Genomic DNA, 20064 nt, shown 5'->3' with positions numbered 1-20064 from the left:
AGCAAAGAATGTAACGTTTTTAGCTAACTTGCTAGCAAACAATGCAACGTTTTGTGAGCATCTGAAAAATCCCTGTGTAGCCTAAGAAGACATGACAGCAACCAAATTAGTGTATTTATTTTAATTTGTGTAATCAAGCATCACATTTGTCTCTATTTTATTTAGATTGAAATGAGAGTCACTAAAGAGGGACTAGTTTATAATTGTGCAACAGAGCGCTGCTTGAAATCCAATTTAAATCTGACTCATGAGGTGCTAAACCTGGTTTTGCTAAACTCAGATTAGAGCTAATTTTAGATTAACTGTTAGATAAATGAGCTATTAAATGAATCCGTGTTGGTGCATCGCAGCATTAGTGTCACAACAATCAATGCCGGTAATTGAAGAAAAAAAAGATGTGTATCTCCAATGCAACTCTCCTAATGCAGTGTGACCCAGCATGAGTACATCCTGGCCCCTATATGAGAGGTTGTGTCAGCAATGGTTTGAATGTTCCAGGAACTGTGGACTCACTAAATCTTACGTAACCATTAGCCCACTTCAAATGATCTGCCATTCTGGAAATAATGCTTGTTTATACGTCCTTATTGTATGTTTATTAACTGCTCAAATAAGTACAAAAGCAGCAGGAGAGAACGGGAGAGGGCACATGGTATTTCCTGTCCAAACCTGCTTTTTTATCTTGCGTCCCAAGTTATTTTTAGTCGGTGCTCGATTCACAGTTTTATTACACCTATTTGGGTGTGGGCAGTTTACTCCTTTATTCTAAAGTTGCAGTCAGATCCAGACAATAGGTGGAAACATGCTTATGTAGCGTTGGGTGGGGAGGGCATGATTGACTCCTATTGTTTTATTTACGAGAGCCAAGTGTTCAGAACACAGCAACACAAATGTTCTTGGTGTTCCCAGTAATGATCAGTCACTGTGTTTACTGCACACACAGTGCCCTCATGAAAAGAGATTGTTTCCCCAAGTTTGGCAGTAATTTGATTCCTGAAATGTCATGTAAAGCAGAAACTATGTTTACTTAATCAGGTTAAAGAGATCAAGAGAAACCTCATTACTTGATAATTTTTTGGCAGCATAAAGATCCTGAACAAGGATCAAGATGCTGTGATACAAGTTTAACTGGAGGAAAGTAAAAGCCTCAATGTGTACAACAATTTTAGAAAATGGTCCAGTATTGAGTGAGAACACTGGTCAACGGGCTGCAACTCCTCGCCATCAATGTAAATCTACTAAAAGTGCTTGTTCTTGCCACTGAGAGACTCAGCTTGTTATTTTAAATATATTATTATGAAAGAGAAGCCCACAAAGAAATAAAACCTTTTTTATTTTCCCTTCATCCCCTATATTTGCTATTGTGTCTAACCAAGGCTTGTTCATGGAGAAGTCTCGTTCTGAAATCTCATGAGGGGTGAATTGTTGCCGGGAGATGAAGGAGTGAGAGAGGGACGGTGTTGCCAGAGTTTGTTGTGTTGTAGTCCAGAAAGCGTATCTTAGTGTTATCTAACAGATTTGCAATATCACGGCTGAATATTTAGCTGAATTCGAGCACTAACCTTTTAGCGACAGTTCGGAACAAGACTTTTCTTCAAGCGAGACTTGGCAAGCCACAATAACCAACAGACCAGATCACGCAAAAGCTTTTATTTCTCTATCGGGTTCTTTCCAATATGTTGTCAGACACTTATAATATCAATCTGAGCCTGCCGGCAGCTGAAACAAGCACTTTTTGTGAACGTACGTTGACTGTGAAGAATTGCAATGATTGATTACATTGCAGCCTATTTAGTGGCTGCTGTCTGCAACACTCTCACCCAAGACTGGAGCAATTAAAACCTTTGCTGTTCCCATTTGTCCCTTAAACACAGTGACATGGGGATATAGTGCCCAACTTGAAAAATCCAGCATGTGCCAGAGATGCTCCATGACATCAGAGTTCACGTCGCCATCCTGCAGAGACGTGCTTCACTTACCTGGATGAGGGCCAAGTTCCCCATTATCATCTTCCACATGTTCTTGGCAGAGTCCATCTGACCAATGTTAGCCTGAAAGAGACACAAGAACACACACGGTCAACATATTGCAGTATGTGTGTCTGTGTGTGTACAACGTGTGCACATGTTGTTGCCTCTTGGTCCTAACAGAACAATCGGATGTCAGTTCTCTGGACAAAGACACTCTGATCTGATCCCCCACCCTGCGGCCGACTCCACTTATCTCATCTCCTTGCTTTCTCTCTCTCTCTCACACACACACACACACACACACACACACACACACACACACACACACACACACACACACACACACACACACACACACACACACACAGACGCACACACTGATGGTCTCAAGTGTCAAAGTGTCTGTGACTACAGTGGGCTTCTGTGCGTCCAGAGCAATGATCCTGATGCTCATCCACAGAGAGAGAACCGAAACAGAGGATCCCCTCTTCCTTCCTCTCTGCTAACATCTAGATAAGCAGAGGCAAGGGAAACATCTGGACACATAAAAACACATACAAGTCTGTTGGTTCATACGAATACGTATGAAGTTTAATTTACGGGATTAGAATATTTGGAGGATAATCATGTTTTATTCTAACTTTTCTGGGAACGTCAGGACAACGACATCCGACGTGTTCATAATTACGACAAGTACGGGTTGGTCAGTTGCAGGAAGTTGTTTTATAAACTGGAATGGATGTTTAAAAGTGGACAGGTGTAGTTTGTTGTCAATCGGACTTTGTTTTTTAAGCCATGTCACTGTCAGCAATGCTTTTTATTACAATTATTACCATTATTCATAGTAATGCTAGCTAAAAAAAAAAAAATCACCCAAAATGTAGCATCCTTGCTGTCAGCATACTAACAGCTATCCATAAAGCTTGTTTCAAAAGCCATTTATTCTGGTATTGAGACAATACATCATATTTTGGGGGAAAGAATACATTTGTTCAGTTAAACCTGCTTTGATCAATATTTTTGATATCAACATTAAATTGAACGGCTCTGCTAAAGTTATCACTTAAAACGTTTTTTTTTCTTCTGTTTTCTCAACATGTCCGACATGCTAACGATGCAGCACTGACAGAGCTACCAGTGTTGACTTTAGGGTAGACCTAAAGATGGGCTCTACTTTGATTAAATAACTGACTTACAAATGTGACTATTAAAAAAACAATTAAGAGGATTAGAAACACTACATAACAAAAAAGATCGGTCAAACTGTTATCATGAGGGGGAATTGAGGCCAACTATAAATGTTGTGGCTTTTCTCTCCCTTCAAAACCCCAAATTCTCCCAATCTAGCACCATTCTCATTGGACGACTACATCTGGCAGGCTAACGCTCGCCAGCCTGGCTGACATGACGGTCATGCGCTTAGCGCCGTACGTCATTATGACCTGTGCATCTGCCAGATAGTTGCCGCCAGATAGCATTTCAGCCCCGCAAACACTCGCGCCCTCGAAACGCCTCCTCCACTCCATGCTGTCGTTCCAAATCGTATTAGATAAGATAGTCAGGAGAACATCTGTGCAGAGCATTGGGGGCATCGGGGTCTTACGGTGAACCGACGTTGATCTGCTAAAAAAAACTTTAAGGAGTGCAGATAAGAACACCTTTTTTTTTACGTAATGAGAGTTGAAGTAGGTGTTCTCAACTCCCTTTAAAAACGACATAATGCAAAAAAAAAAAAACACTCAGTACACAGAAGAGCTCAGAAATTCCCAGAAGCGTCGCCTGGTGTTATGTGATGATGTGTGATGATGATGATGCCAGGTCCTTAGCTATGTGTATGTGAGTGTGTGTGTGTGTGTGTGTAAGTGTGTGTGTGTGTGTGTGTGTGTGTGTGGGCGACTGGATTAGTGGCGTTTGGATCAGGGTGAGTGTCGTGAAAGCGATTCAGGCGATGACATAAGCTGGATGAGAGGTTGATGATTCAAAAGCATCGCTACTTTTCAAACCACGTTACTTCGGAGTAAATCATGTTGTTTACTCAAGGTGGTACGGTGTATGTAAATAGAGCTAATACACACAGAATGAGGATGAAGACGGCTTTGGGAGCGGTTGTAATCTCTGATTAAAGTGCGGTGAAAGCGGGCCCAACTTGGACACAGTGGCCATGCAGGTGCTGCCAAGTTCGGGCAATATCATGATGCAAATACATATAGTCAGGAACATGAGAGAGGATGTGACAGAAGTGAGACGACAACTGCGTATTTCCTTTGGTCAAATAAGTATTGAAGCGAGGCGATACGAGACTCATTTCAACGTCATTTCAGAGACAAAGCGGTTGAAAAAAAAAAAGAGTCAAAAAGGCAACACGGTCATGTGAGTTGAAAACTCCAACAGCCAGCCAGTCCTAGGATTACATAATTTTTTTCACTAATAAGCGCATTAGGAAACTTGCAGTGGTCTTAATCTGCTCATAATTAGCGGCGGCATGGAAAGAAACATGGTCCTGCTGGGGCCTGCCAGCAGAGAGCTAGCGCTAATGTCTCAGGGCAAGCACCTCGCTCTACTTTGTGACGATGGATGTGAGAATCATTTTTCCTGCTGACCTCTAAACCACGCAGCGTGACAAATGGGACCATTGTAAAATATATATATAAATATATATAGAAAAGTAATTCTATCGGCTAATAAGTCTTAATAAAAGTGATTTCCGATCCAATTTCCTGCAAAGAAAAGTTATGTTTCAGGAAGTTTGATCGTAATGAATATGTTCCACGCTGCAGTTATTTCTTTAAAGATATTTCAGTAACTTTAAAAAGAGCAAGGACATTAAACATTGTAGCCACATGATAACAACCATTGACAGTTTTCTTAAATCAGTGTTGAAGCATTGGTGACACATTGTTGTATCAACTTCCGGACCCGTCATTGATTCACCATCACATCCGCACTCGGAATTAAAATGGAAACGTCACGAAAAGGTCAACAAAACGTACTAAACGTACTAAAAACTGTCAATTCTACTTTAGCTACAGCCAGTTTTTAGTTTTTTTGGTCGTAAAAAACAAGCTCAAAATGTGACTTTAAAGTTTTAAGTTTCACATTTTTTACTGTATCTTTTATGATTTATGACTGATAGATACTATCTATTGAAATTATACTGGAACTAAAACATTATTTTCTTGATTAATTAATTAGTTTTTTGGGTCTATAAAATGTCCGAAAATTATCAAAAATGATCATTATTGAAGCCCAAAATGACATTGTTAATCCACAACTCAAAGATATTCAGTCATCACAGATGAGCTGAGATTAAAGAACATATTCACATTTAAGAAGCTGGAATCAGAGAATCTTTACTTTTTAATCCAAAGCTAAATTGCTACAACTGATTAATCGATTACCAAAATAGTCGGCGGTTCGTTCAAAAATGTACAACTCATCATTTTTCATCATTGTTGTCCTATTTTTCAGTTTTGAAGTCTAGATTATTTTAACTCGCTAATTAATCATACGGCTATGTGATCTTGCTGATCATACATATTCTATTCTAAGGATTTGGAACATTTTCAGCGCATGTGGATTTGTCGTAGCTTGAAGCCAAACGGATTAAGGTACTATAGAAATCTGGGGAAATAAGAATGTTTTACGATTTGTTTGAATAGATTATTTCGGTGACTGAGTGGCGCTCCCCATGCTGGGTGGGTCTCTGTTAGCAGTGCTGATCAGCTTCGTCCCCTGTCCCCCACAGGCCAGTGGAAAGAATGTGAGGGCTGGTGCGCGTAAGAGCAGTCCTGGACTAATTCTCTTATGCCTTCATAACTGCAGGGTGTGCTGCTGGGTCACTGACCCTTTAGACTGTACACATTCGGCTATGAAGATGGGACATTCCCGAAAGAGCCGAATCAAAGAGTAGGCTCTTTATTTTTATACGTGTAAAGTGGCTATGAATAGATTGCATTGGCTTTGATGATTTTATCATTTGGGATGTGTGGCTGGTAAATGCAGATAAATACAGTTCATCTATATTTTCCAAATGAAACTTTGGTTTTTACCAAATTACTATTATTTCCTATCCTGATCCACCCAATTACAGTATATACTGTTCTAGATGCACTCGTGGGTTTCTCCCTCAATGTGGCCAATCTCGACTTGGTGGCTGTTTATTCTCTGAAGAGACAATAGGTTAGGTTATGAAGATGTTAGGTTATGAAGAAAAGCAGGACATTTACACCACCTATGTATCCATCATGTTTGCCCTCCATTTCCAGGCCTAACACTAAAACACATTTGGTTTGATTAAACCAGCATTTGAACTAACTAGCTAACTATTAATTACTAGTTCAAATTAATATAAATATGCATTGTTCAAATCATTTCTTGCTGCTGAGCAGATGTCTGGGATGAACAATAAATTCAGACAAAGCAAACTTGCATGTTCAGAAAAACCGGCTGGCCACGACCAGTGAAAGTCTTAAAACAAAAAACAAGGAATGGGACAGGAATGTTGGTATCAGTTTGTATGAAACCCAGGTCACATTTAGCAATACGACCTCTGACCCCAAGAACAATCTGCTTTAGTGGGTCTGACAGGGGTTGCCGGGTAATGAGAGATAGGTAAATTTCCACAAACACAATCAATTAAAACAATCCCTCAGGCTTAGACAACTTTGCAGTGTTATACACAGAGTCCCAAAACTTGGTACTTTAGATAAGATGTTTTTAAAAAAACAAAAAAAACATAATATAACCGGTGGCACATCTAGTGGGACATATTGTATATTAGGTACTTTGGGACGGCACACACACTCCCACACTTCTTACCGCGGTAGAAAGTCTGGAGGCCAGCGTCATCTCCAGGTTGCCTTTGAGCCCCAGCAGCGCTGGAACCAGGATGAACACCTCTGACACCTCCGTGAAAACCGTCCAGTGCTGCAACGACCATCATGTAATGTCAGTGACACGACATCAAACGTAATGAACACGCTGCCATATTAAAACGGGACATATCAGATTCACAAAAACACAGCATCTTGTACCTTTGCTCGGAGAGCAGAATGTATTGTTCCTTAGTATTGATTCAGCAGTGAAACCAAACCAGTGTGATGGACCAGATAGTGTGTCTCTACGGGACTTTTACACTATGTTTCATTTCAGCTCTCAGCTCTCCTTTGGAAAGATCAAGGTCATGGGACTGTGTGCTGATTTATTATCTTCCTATTCTGGCTTGCACTCTCTCTCCCTTGTGGTTCTAATTTGTCCCTTTTACCCACCCATCTTCATCGACTGCAGCTTCAACACAAGGAGATCGGGCTGCTCATATCTCACTATCATCAAAATTTTATATTACAAATGACCAGTTATGATAGGGGTGCTAATACTTTATAGCAAGTGTTGGTAATCTTCTTCGAGAGTTTGTGTTGCTACATTTTTTTGAAAGTCTTACATTACGGCAGCAATCAATCAAACCTCTTCAAAACTGAATTTCGACATTTGTGATAAGTGAATACGTGAAACAAAAGGTCAAGATGGCAGCATGATGACAAAGAACCCATGTTACACCATGTACCGTGGTGGAAGTACAAACCAATAATAAATCCAGTAAAGTACGACAAGTCATGAAAACCTCTTCACCGTTGGGACACTCATGCCCTTGCTGTGCAACTCAGCCCCTAACTCAGCAAAAAAAAGCAACATATCGCTTTATGTATTACCCACAGAACCAAAGACAGTTTAGTCAGCCAGGAGCTAGGCCAGCTAAATCTAAAGGACAACTTAAAGCAAGTGTTGGGCTCGCTTGAGAGGATCACAAATCCTGTTTAGCACGCGCAAGAGAACTATTCTGCTTGTATGTGCTTCAAGATCCAAGTAGATGTCCTTGAAATGAAATTTATAGATGGTGAAGTTAGACCTGAACCTGGATAACCCCCTCCCTGGCTGCTGGACAAAACTTGAGTCAGAAGAGGGTTCCCTGTAAGATCGTGGTTACACTTCAGTGTGACTTTTGTGATGGAGTGTGGCAGATCTGAACTCAGCTGTTTCTGCACGCGTGTCCACACTTCGCACTTGAATGAGACCTGCCTGACCGGATAGTAAACGGAAATATTATGTGGTCAAAGGAGCAGCTATAAAACGCTTTATTAAAAACATTTGATTTCCTATAAATTCTTCAAAATAACGGTCCACGATTATTTTTGCCGCGTACTCTTCCTCCCTGCAGTGATGGTAGACCGAACTCAATGCGAGCCAAGGGGTCTGGCCGATTGGATCCCAATGCGAACGAGATCCGATCCGTACAAACCTAACAGTTAAAAAGCATACTGATCGGATGTCAAAAGTCGCATTGAAATGATGAGTGTAACCAGGGCCTGAATCGCTGGACTTATCAGTCACTGTGGTAAAGTGTCTTTCTGCGCTCCGCCTACATTAGTGTTCATGCGCTGATAGCAGGTCTGCGGCCTTCTGTGGCCAGAAACCAAGCTATTGTGGAGGCCTGGGGGCTATCAATATATCTGCAGTAAAAGTGCTTATCTTTGGGGTGCTCCGGGTCCCGCTGGCCTCCGGCACTTACGGTCCAGTCTGCCCAGAGCTGAATCAATATTCAAGGCTGACACGGAAAAGAAAAGGGACAGAGAAAGTAGACGAGGGGAGGGAAACCGAGTAGCTGAACGCTGTCGGCCTTCATTTTCTCACGCGAGCAAGCTCGTGTTTCTGTTTCACTACGCTGCCCCCACTGTGCGTCCAGATGTACAGGACGGATAAGGGGTGCCATCTACAGCTCAATTTGAGTTGTATCAGAAGGCGTGGCACCGAAACGCCAGTGTGGGTTAAACTCCCTTCGTCCATCCGCTTGCTGTCACCAGGCCAAGCAGAGCTCCTTTCCAACAGCCAGTCCCTCGGCTTGGCTCACTGCCCTCTGCCAACCCAGCAGCCTTGTGAGCACCTCTGTGAGCACTCCTCTCTTATTTCACAGCCGCATGTTTTCAGGCTTTCTCCCCCTCTCTACTTCTGTCTCACTCCCCTATCTCCCTCTTTGCCCCCCCTGTGGTGATATATGTTGTTGTCTCCATGGAACACTGGCCCTGAGCCAAGCCAGCCCTCCCTCCCTCCTCATGGCCACCTCCTCGGTTCCAAGAACTCAACTGGACAACCCCAGTACCTCTGTGTACAGACCTATAGGAGCTCTGGTATGCGAGCCCCATAAGGGTTGGGTTGCCCAGTTGAGTAACATGGCTCAATTTGATTCGTGATCACTGTAAATACTGTATAGAGCGGGGAGCTGCAGCCGATGGCACGCAACGGCAACGCAACTCCGGCAGTGTCACGGAAATATCAGGTGGTGTCTGTTTCCACGGCCGGTACAGGTTGGACCCAGCATCGTGTGCAGAGACATGTCGTGAAGGGTAAAATTAACATAGCTGTGGCCAAAAGTAACTGGAGTTGAACCTGAAAGACGAACGTCAGCTATGAAACAAGAGCTCATTGGCATTAAAGAACAACTGCGCCCACAAAGTGAACATTTGTATATCGGTTACTTTGAATTCTTGAAGAAAACTTCACGGCGAGCAAAAGAATTGAGAAAAGTCTTGATGAATTGAAGTAAATGGGGGCTGCGTTGAACAGCAAAACTACATGAAAACATCCGTTGAATCCCAAAACAACTTGAGCTACATATTGCATATTACTCACTACTCTCCAAACACATGCATCTTTGTTGAAACTATTAACATCAGTGATAGTGTGACTACTTTTTCCGCACGTGTTTTAACATTGAGGGGAGACTTTTTCATCACATAACAAGACTCACATGTCCTAGGAACATGTGGAACAAATAACAAGTTCATAGCTCCTATATTTAATTTTCCCCTCATTTTTTAAGTTCTATAGGGTAAAATAAAAGAAGAGTACTTCAACTTGCCTTGTATGGTTTTATTTAAATATATTTCCATAAGAAGTATTTTTTATCAGGTACATTATATTGGGTGAAATTCACTTGACGTTAGTGATAGTGGGACTATTTTTAATGTTAGTGTTCGAGGGTTAAAAACAATTCTCCAGACGAGGCCCCAGAAAACAGATTTTGCCAGTTTTTTTATTCATCTTGGTGGCACAAGAGAAAACTAGGTAACGCGGAGTGAGACACTGGAAAACATATGATCATTTTGTGGGTGATGTATTCCTTTAAATGAACACCAATAGAGGTATATTTACTAGTGAAACATGCTAATGATTTCTTGAATACTCATAGGCTTGAAGCTAAGTCTTAAAGAAGCCTGAGCTGTGGACTGTTGGCGTCAGGGACCAGATAAAGGTGGATGCAGAGTGAAAGGCTTAAATATCTGACAAGGGGGAGTGCAAATACGCAACCCAGGACCCTCCAAGGACTCTTGAGAACAGAGTAAAATATTAGCCAGGGTTTTGGGTTTGACACAAAAGCATTCTAACCTTCTAATCCTTCAAATCGTTACCACTCAGATCCCACTCAAGTAGCTGTCCGGGATGTTGTCAGGGTTTAATAGCTGTGACCTGATATGTTGTTAATGATTGTCGGGACATAACATCCTTGGCCGATGGAAAAGACTGACCAATGTGAGGAGAAGGGTCGCATGAGGAAGTGCAAATAGTCAGACATTAAAGGTTTAGAAAAACACACCTGGTCATTTTATATTGGTCATTTTAAGTCTTTGAACAATGATGCAGCCATTTGAGCATCAACGTTGTCCAGTCGCTGGAACGATGATTCACTTTGAGGGAATAGGTCCACGCTCTGGTTTTACAGTGACTTCAGTGTGAAAACCTAGCGAATGTGGTCGGACCAAAATGGACCAAAATGGTGTCTTGTGGGCAGATTATGATTTCCTGTTTACTGGTGCTTGTATTTTTAGTCTGGCTGAAGCTGCGTCCCACCTCTTCACTGCTTTATTTTGGTGTTTAAGTCTACGGACATGCAGGACGAACGGCCAGACATCAAGGCAGACACATGTATGATAATAAGAATGTACAAGTTGCAGTATTGGTTCGTAGTCTGCGCAGGCAGAAGGTACTGCAGGTTTTAGAATCTGTGTAACTGATAACAAATAACCAGTTTGGCCTTTGCCCTTGGCTTTCTCAGAAAAACTAGCACTGCATGACCTTTACCAACCACGCGTAACCTTTAGCGAGTCGCCCGAGTAAACCCCGTTTCTATCCCTGGCTATGGGAGACTGACGGTTTGAGGCCATTCCGCTGCCAAGTCACTATGCAGAACTATGCAGACGTCTCATTCCTCTATACCAGCCTGGACAGTCCTTTCTAAGCCAACCCTCAAGTGGGAATGAGGCCATGAGCTTTGTTTGTGTGTGTATGTGCTGTACATAGTCAAAGTGACAAAGGTTGAAGAGGTTACATTTCAAAGAAGTGTTGCAAAAATGCCAAGTCATGCACCTCGTTGCAACTTCTCAAACTCAAGAACAGGCAGGCGTGTCGAATAAAGGCTGGAGCCTTTTTGGAGTTTTCAAGCTTGCTTCTAGCAGAGAGCTGGCGCACACTGGCCGAACCAGAGAGAGAGAGAGAGTGAGAGAGGCCGAGAGAGAGTTAGATAATTACCTTCCTGCAAGGACAGGAGGTGGGGTAGGGGGGGGATTAGCTGAGTTAGCGTTTCCCGGTGTCATGGAGGGGGGAATTAGGCAGCGAGACAACCTGCTAGATGCTCAGCCGAACTCACTGGAACAAGCGTCTCAAGCAGACCGTCAGGCCTCAACCTATCACCTCGCGTCAAGCGCTAGTTCAAGGTTCGCCCATTCCGGCACAAGCACGGCTGACCAGAAGTTCTGTGTCTCCTCTGTCTCCCAGCCTCACTCAATGGTGCGCTGTGTGTTTTGGAAACTGGAGAGAATGCAGCAGCATGGTGCCTAAGTTGAGGCAGCATGAAAACTTTTTTGACCTCAAACCTCTGCATTCCTGGTTTAGAGGGGATACCTAACCGCACGGTAATGGAGGCTTTGACAGCGCATTGTTTTTTCCACTCTGAATCACAACTCGTCCGGGCTGCCATTTCAGGTGCTCGAAAGAGAGTACTACCCCCCTTCCTCCCCCTCCCTCTCACCCCTCCAGCCTCTTCCCCCTCCTCCCTGTGCTGAGTTCTCTTGGGTCCACCGTGTTGGCACCAGTATGCGTGTACACAATGTGCCGGGACGGTCCCCTGGCAGCCTGACACCTCCAGATTTATCTGCATCATAAGCTGACTTTAAAGAAATATATGAGCCGTCACCGTGACTTTGGCCTGCATTGCTACACCCTCAGATGCATATCCAGGGCGAAAGGCATTGAGTCAACAGGGGAAAAAAAAAGAGCAATAATAAATGCACTCATGTCTTTTCTTGGTGGCAGCAGCGCTCTGGCCACACACGGCACTACAAACAGAGTGACAGACACACAGAGCGTACCAGTATGTGCCAGCGCTGAGGACGGCCAGGCCTTAGAGGTGAGAAAGGTTACATAAATACCCCCATGGTATGTGTGACCATAGCCCCACCCGTCCCCAAACACATAACATCCGACAGGCCAGTAGCCCTGTGACAGACATATGATGCGAGCGGGGCTCCCATCATGTGTCTGAACCAGTTAAGTGAAACGAGTTATTACTAACTGGATTAACCTCTGAATGAGTACATTATAGAAAAGGAGAAGCCCCTGGGATTTCTTCCGGCACACCAAGGGTTCAATTAAAAGCCTTTGTTGGTTCAGGACCAATAAAATACAAAGTGACATTATTTTTTGGGGAATTTCTTTATTTTTTACTACATTCGTGGCTCGGTGTGAGTGTCCCTGAAGAAGCCATTGGGGCTTCCCTTTTTCTATAGTTGACTAGTTGACGAGAGCATCTTGCATTCACCTGGAGTTACAGTAAATTCCCCACTGTTAAATATTCATTGTCAAAGTATAAGAACTCTTTCAGAGTTATTACAACTAGGTCAAGATTAGTTGCTTTCAATTCCTTGCCCAGAGTTGGTGTAAATAATCAGAGTTAAATTTTTCAGTGTAAAAATGCAGTGTCAAAGTACATTGACTATTTCAGAGTTAATACAACAACAGCAAGAGTAAAACGAACCCCAGTGTTGATGTATTTGCACACTGCTACAAGACAAAGTGTACTCTGGAAAGTACTCTGTACTCTGTGCGTGTTATAATGCTGCCTAGTGACAGCCAGTCACCTCTCATGTGTGTTTGTAGCTGCAGTGCTGCAGCTTCAGGCTGCTGAGGATACACCAGCCCTTCAGCAGAGAAGGCAGAGGCAGCATGAAGATGCCAAACAGGTACGTTGATATGGAAAATGTTTGCTGAGAACTTACTTTGGGGATTGCCTCAGTTAAAAAAAACAATGTCAATCTTTGTATTAACAGTCATTTCTTCTAAATGATTTCATATTTAATGAATTTTGTCTTTTCCTCTACTCTATCGTTTCACAGTGCATCTGTTATTAAGGTCTGATATACTGGTATTTGTTGATTTTTCAACTGCAGAAATGTTTTAGTTTTATTGTTTTAAGTGTTAGCTGCACATGGTAAGGTGAGAAAATGCAACACAGTTATTCTGTTGAAGAGTTAAAGGGCGTCTATTTAAAATTAGTAAGTAAGTGTATACAGGAGTAAATGTGTTTTAACAATGGCAAGAGTCAATTAAAACAACACTTATCAAGTATCAAGTAGGTCTACCACTCTTGAAGAGTATTAATTAGTGTAGTATTAATCTAGTGTCAACTGTAAATAACACTATTAATGTTAGTTACATCCTGTTAAATCTGAGTAACACTTCTCAGTGTAATGTAGTGTAAAACATGAACTCTTACCAGAGTTTAATTGATTCTGAAATGGTAACACTATGTTCAGTGTAACTTTAACACTCTCTAGGTAGGGACCATATGTTCACCGACTTAGTGTTAAATTTGACTCTTTAAGTGTTGCATTAGTACTGTCAATTTTACTGCGTACTTTACAACCGAAAGTAATCGGTATTTTCTCTTTCGCCTTTCCACACCTGTTTTGTTCCCCACTTCCCACCATCTTCCAAAGTACCCTAACTAATGACCTTTCGATTAGTGTGAGCATAGTCCATGTTTTTTAGACCTGTTGGTGCAATCCATCACTGTTTTTTTAACCTAAAAGAGAACAGACCACACAGAGCATTCATTCGGATTCACTCGTTTCTAATAGGAATCAGAAACAAGCCCATTTCCTTTAAATATGTATAAAGCTGTGTGCTCACTATGTAGTGTCAGAACATATTGGTGATCACTCACCTGAACAATGTCTAGCACCATTCCAGCCGCCACCGTCCCGAACCCGGCCAGCAGGAAGGGGAAGACCACCTGCAGGCCAATGGAGAAGGAGGTCTCCTTGAGGGGGGCAGTTGGCTCTGGGCTCGGGTCGGTGCTGGTGTCGTCGCTCTCGTTGCTCTGGCTGGCGTTCTCCAGGAGAGCGTCCTCCTCCCGTTGACCTTTGGCGTTGGCCCGACAGTCCATCGCCACCACAATCTCCGACCTCTCCTCATCCTCCCCGGTCTCACCGGCCCTCTCTGTTAAAGATGTGACCTCTTTGAGCTCTACCTCGCCGCCGGTCACTGGGCCCACCTCCTCGGAGCCTTCGGTGAGGATCACCGGGTGGACGGAGTAGTTGGAGTTGAGCAGGGCCGATGTCGGGGGCCCTTCCTCCTTCGTCTCAATGGCCCCGGAGGACATGTCGATGTCAGGGAGTTTTTCTTGTTCTTTCGACCAAAGTACCATGCGGACGCCTTTGAAGGACAGTGGGCTTGACAAGAAAAGGTCAAGTTGTGTCGGGGAAGTCAGAATGGAATCGGCCACCTGATCTGGTTTTGAACCTGATCAGTCCAATTGATTTATCCCATTAAAGAGGCTGACAGGGAGTTGGGGTCGCAACTAAAGACCGGGAGAAGATGGCACTGAAGGGAAAAACCTGCAGCGAGCCACACGAAGCCGTGCGTCTGCTGAGCCTGTGTTCCTGTCGGTGCTTCGGGAGCAGAACCAGTATGTTCTCCATTCACTGCAAGATGTTCAGAGTAGACCGGCAAAAAAAAGAAGAGGGCATACTAGTTCAAAACGGAAGAGAAGAGGACAACAATAGGCTCTGGGACTCGCCAGAGAAATCCCCTAACAGTCACTTGTAAACAGTCCTCGGAAAGTTCAGTGTGAGCTGAAGAAGAAAAAAAAATCAAATCAGAGGTCTGGAGTGGGCAGATTGCAGCGCTGACTGGTTAAGCTCTCAGTCCACTGATCATGTCAGACTGGTGAGTGTACCAGGCTGGGAATGTCTCACCTTACACCACGTGGCTGCTGGGAGGTTTTCAAGGGAGATATTTAAGGGTCTGCAGTATGAAGATTCAATTACAGCCAGAGGAAAGGTCCCCCTCCAACCAGAGTGGACGGTCACCTGGGGAAAGAACACTTTCATTGATTATTCAGTCCAAAATTTAAACCGGTTTCAGAACCATTAACACTTTGATTTACAAATACCGACAGCTAGTAGATCCCGGCTGTTTCCTGAATCAAGAAATATCTGATCCACAAATAAATACACTTTAATAGTGATATGAACAACAAAATACAGAAACATGCAAGAGCTGACAACGATGCACAACCCTCCATTAAAAAAAACACTTCCTAATGTTTTGTTACTTTAGAAAACTTTATAAAAAAAAACGACTTTTTATTTACTTCATCAGAAAACAGTAATCCTAAATAAATGTGTCAGACGACAAGCAAATATCACAGCTAAACACTAAAACTACCAAATATCTGAATGTTGCTGGAATATTGCAGGAATATAAAAATATCAAAAACACATAGACTCACCACAATAATATAATACAACTGCTAGAATCTGGAAAAGGAGTGTCTAGAGTGATGCCAGTGTGTCGCTGTGTGACAGGCTCTCTGAGCAGGACTCCGCTCCGCTCTGGACGTCGTGAGGAGTGAGGACAGCGCAACAGTTTGAAAACAGTTTCATCCAGCGCCAAATTTCCTCCCGGCGGCTAAAAATATGTCTACCATTAAACGGAGGTGCTGCGCACATCCTCTGCAACGGAGTGTCTGTCACACGACCGTCAATTCGGCCCCCCGCGACGCAAGGACGGCACTTCCTGTCGCACCCTTTCAAAGCAAAAGCCCCCAAATCTTCAGGAGGGGTGGGGGAATTAAAAAAAAAAAGCAACGGGCGCGTATCATGTTCAGTTATTCAGGTGACCATTAATAAAGAGGCTTCTCCAACCAGAAATGACTGAAGTAAAAAAAAAAAAGAAACCCAAAACAGGACGTCTTATAAGTAAGCCTATGGAGTAATTTCCTTCTTCCCACTCTTTAAAATAAACTACAGCAATTACACACACAGACTCTTGACTCTGAAATGACTTACAAAGTACCTATTTGGAGAAACAGTTAGTGCTAGCTTACGCGGACGTGAAGAAAGGTACACTAAACTACACGCTTCACGCTCTTATTTTGAAGGCCTGTCTCCTCGCTTCCCTGCCGTACCTCTGCCGGCTTGACGCGGCTTTCATCCTGCCTGAGTGTTGCGACATCCGCACGCAGTCTTTGGCTCTCCCCCGCTGAAACAATCCTCTGTTTAGTAGTCAGGTCCAATACCGCCCGAACCCAACATGGCAAAGGCGTAAATTAGTGCTCCCCTGGTCCGGGCTGAATAGACGAGCCCTTCTATTCTCTTCTGCTGCTCGTTTAGACGAGGGCAAGGGGCTTTCTGGTCCAACACCGGGGCCGGAGCTCATGTCACTGGCCGCTATCGCCACGAGCATTTTAACTCGTGAGAGTCGGCGCTAAACGCACACGTCGCTTCTTTCTTTTTTTGGGGGGTTTGTTGTATCACCTAAGGGGGAGGCAGGCGGTTGTATCTTTGGCAGTTTGTGTGAAAGTGACACATTCCGTTAGATCAAAGGCACCGCTCTCACCTCGGCGGTCGCTCGTTATGTTCGATATAAAACCGCAGCTTGAAAATGTCCAGCAGCTTGGGAGAGTTAAGAAAAGAAAGCGAAGTAAGTGGTTACCTTGTGGTGTCAGCGGGGTCCGGAAGAGTGAGAAGGTACAGTCGGGACAGACCGGCTGAATGAACCCTCCACCTCTTGGTAACGCGCTCCGGCTGAGGCGAAGACGCCGGTGCGCGCGCCTTTATGTAGCCCCACGGTGCCGGTACACAGCTGCCCGCGGTGGTTAATGCCGGTTAATGGTTAAAGGCGTCCTCCTCCCGCGCCGTGCTGTCCCCACTCTCTCCTTCCAGTCAAACCCCGGTCACATTGCACACCCGACAAAGTGCCCCCCGCCGCCCAGGCCGCTTGGATGCGCGTCTATAATACACCCCGTCCGGTGCGGGGGGCCAGGAAGCCACAAGGCGGGCCCTCCCTCCACACTCTGGGCTCACTATACAGACCCCCGCCCCGCCGCCACCACCACCCCTCCATGCGTGTGGAAATGTGTGCCCGTGCGGTGCCAGTCTCCTGCACAAGCCTGCTAATTTACTACCAGGAAGGCTCAGAGATAGAAGTTTTAATTTAACAGCAGCCCGAGGTTCCTGAATGAATGTGCACGCACGCACGCCAGAGTCGTCTAGCCGGGGCAGACTCGAGTCAATGATCTATCAACACAGAGAATAAATAAACGCAAGTCTTACATAAGTGGAGCTTTTTTTTTTTTTTTTTTTAAATGACCCGAAACCGCACTTGAGACTCGGGAGATGTCGACTTTTCTTCGAATGGCAGAATATTCAGAGACAAAGAAAGAAACATTCCTGGAAACCACTTTAATGATTATAAAGTGACTCAGCATTTGGGTTTATTTAAAAGAGCCACAGGGATCAATATACTACAGTATTGATCTTGTTATGCCATTTTCACCATGTTTTTCTTGATGTATTACATCTACTATAAAATTCAACGTCACTGTGGGTTTTTGTTTCGCTGTATATTGAAACATATTAAGCATACTGAAGTTTTTCCTTCATCAAGGGATTGTTGTGCATGTGTTTGTGTTGTCTAACAGAGACATTGCACACGCTGCTCCTTGGAGAGCAGCAGCTTGGACAATGTCCCTCGAGGCCCTCCAACTTTGTTGTGCGGTTTGCCTGTTGCTATACAGCCGCTCGGCTCAGCATCATCGCCCAAAGAGCAGAGCCCACAATGGATCAGAGGACTTAAAGGAATAGATCTCAAACTTGTTCTGTCACACCCAACTTTAGAGGATGAAAAATGTGTATGCCCCTACAAAATTGTTTGATTGAAATAACAACTTTTTGTGACTCCATCTGTGTCTCTGTCATGCATGCTTTTTAAAAAAATATATATATAATAAAGAAAAGTGCAATCACTTCAATTAAACCAGATTGCTCCATCAGACAAAAAGAAATGCAATCACTTTGTTAGAACAATGCAAATACAGTTATGTCTCTACGAAAAATAACAAATATTTGGCAAAGAAATTGCTAATTGTAGCTGCAAGAACCCTGTTTTGCGCTGAATATCTTTTCAAGATAATAAAAATAACGTGCAAACATAAAATTAGTGCAGATATGTGAGCCATCAAGTTTTATCAGTATTAATGAGTTGCTTTCCAGGACACATCTTTTTAAAACTGTAAAGTGTCAAGTTGCGCAAGTGTAAGCGTAATGTGTTAACACCGCAATGTGAACACAAAAGTACAGGCATTTTGCCATGTATGTATTAATGACTTTGGTTTATGTCTGTTTTTTACTTTCGTAATATATGAAGTTCTCAATAAAGGTCTTGAAATCAAAATTTCTGCATTTCCTCTCACGCCCCACTTGTGTTCGTGCTGCTATACTATACTATTTCTGTCACATGGTAAGGTATTGAGATATTTTGAAATGAAATATAATATTCAAAACTCTGTTTTCCTTTGTGATTATTCACCTGAAAACTGAGGCTTGTTGTGTTTTCTTTAGCTTCGAATGAGCCTTTCATATCTACGGGTCCGCTTTACGGAGTCCGCCATGTTTCTACAGTAGCCCAGAATGGACAAACAAAAGACACTGGCCTGAGAGAGGGCCTTGTGGTTTTGTGTAACCTGTAGGCCACCGTAGTTCTCGACACCCTTCCTGCAACCGAAATAGATGCCACTAAATCCTTCACTTAGCTTAGCATAAAGACTGGGAACAGGGGGAAACAACTAGCCTGGCTCTGTTAAAAGGTCAAATTTAATCTGTTTACACCTCTAACGCTCAGTCACAAATACATTAACATCTTGATTCAGCAGATATAGATTATTTATACAAAATATAATCAGCAATACAATAATGATCTATCAAATGAGTCCAATGTATACAAACTTCAACATTAATATTTGTTTTATTGATTAGAAAACTTTACAACTTTATATGTTAATCTGAAACAGGTCATGATTCTGCATGCTTACGTTTGGTACTTTAATACTTTAATGCGTGGAAACATAAGTTATGACAAGAAAGCAAATAAGGTATTGTCCCAAAATACTGAACGTCATGTTTAAAGTTGAAGCTGTATTGCACATAAGATTTTATCAGAAAAAACAGAAGCACATAATAATAATAATAATAATAATAATAATAATCATAATCCACATGCCCCACTTGTTTACATACGTGATTGCTTACTATCGTTACGATTTCCAGGCGTCAGAGAAAAGTCTGAAAGTGAATTTCTCGGGGCTGATTTTCTTTCTGCATGAGGCAGCCGTTTCCAGGACGCAGGTTTACTCAGTTATCTGTTATGGTCTGATGTGGTTGTTTCCATGGCGTTTACGTTGAGCGGAAAAGCTCGATTTACATACGGGTGGGTGGTTTTCTCGGTTTTGCATGGCATCAACGGTGCTAATTACATGCAAGCTATAAGCCATGGCGAGTACATCGTATGCATCTTAAAAGGACATTTTCTGTGACTTAATTGTTTTTCCCTGTCCATTTAATGGGAATTGCAGCGTTCATTCACAAGCAGTCTCAACAATTAAATATATGCTTTTAAACCATTCATTTCAATCTTAATATACGATGATAAGACCAAACGCGGCGTAACCACAAGAGTCTGTCACTCTGAAGACGTATCGCATTAG

General features: G+C 43.1%; 1 protein-coding gene across 4 annotated transcripts in view; it reads right to left on the bottom strand.

Annotated features, from left to right (window-relative positions):
- The window catches only part of slc41a1 (solute carrier family 41 member 1), a 28736-nt gene extending 11424 nt beyond the window's left edge, over positions 1-17312 (bottom strand). The window contains exons 1-5 of one of the 4 annotated variants that reach the window (XM_068593794.1): positions 17016-17312; positions 15275-15388; positions 14242-15151; positions 6789-6896; positions 1980-2051 (exon numbers count right to left, since the gene is read on the bottom strand). In XM_068593794.1, coding sequence (XP_068449895.1) covers positions 1980-2051; positions 6789-6896; positions 14242-14724 — 663 coding nt within the window. In that variant the 5' untranslated portion in view covers positions 14725-15151; positions 15275-15388; positions 17016-17312. Of the gene's footprint in view, positions 1-1979; positions 2052-6788; positions 6897-14241; positions 15152-15274; positions 15389-15810; positions 16134-16488; positions 16869-17015 lie in introns of those variants that run through there. The other 3 variants (XM_068593797.1, XM_068593796.1, XM_068593795.1) reach the window with 3 other exon arrangements.
- Positions 17313-20064: the final 2752 nt, after the last annotated feature.

The sequence above is a fragment of the Clinocottus analis genome, unplaced genomic scaffold (assembly GCF_023055335.1).
Source record: "Clinocottus analis isolate CAN_PGR_092001 unplaced genomic scaffold, fCliAna1.0.p SCAF_3, whole genome shotgun sequence".
NCBI classification, from domain to species: domain Eukaryota; kingdom Metazoa; phylum Chordata; class Actinopteri; order Perciformes; family Cottidae; genus Clinocottus; species Clinocottus analis.
The sequence above is the reverse complement of the archived record's forward strand: the minus strand, read 5'-3'. Positions and strand labels throughout refer to the sequence as shown.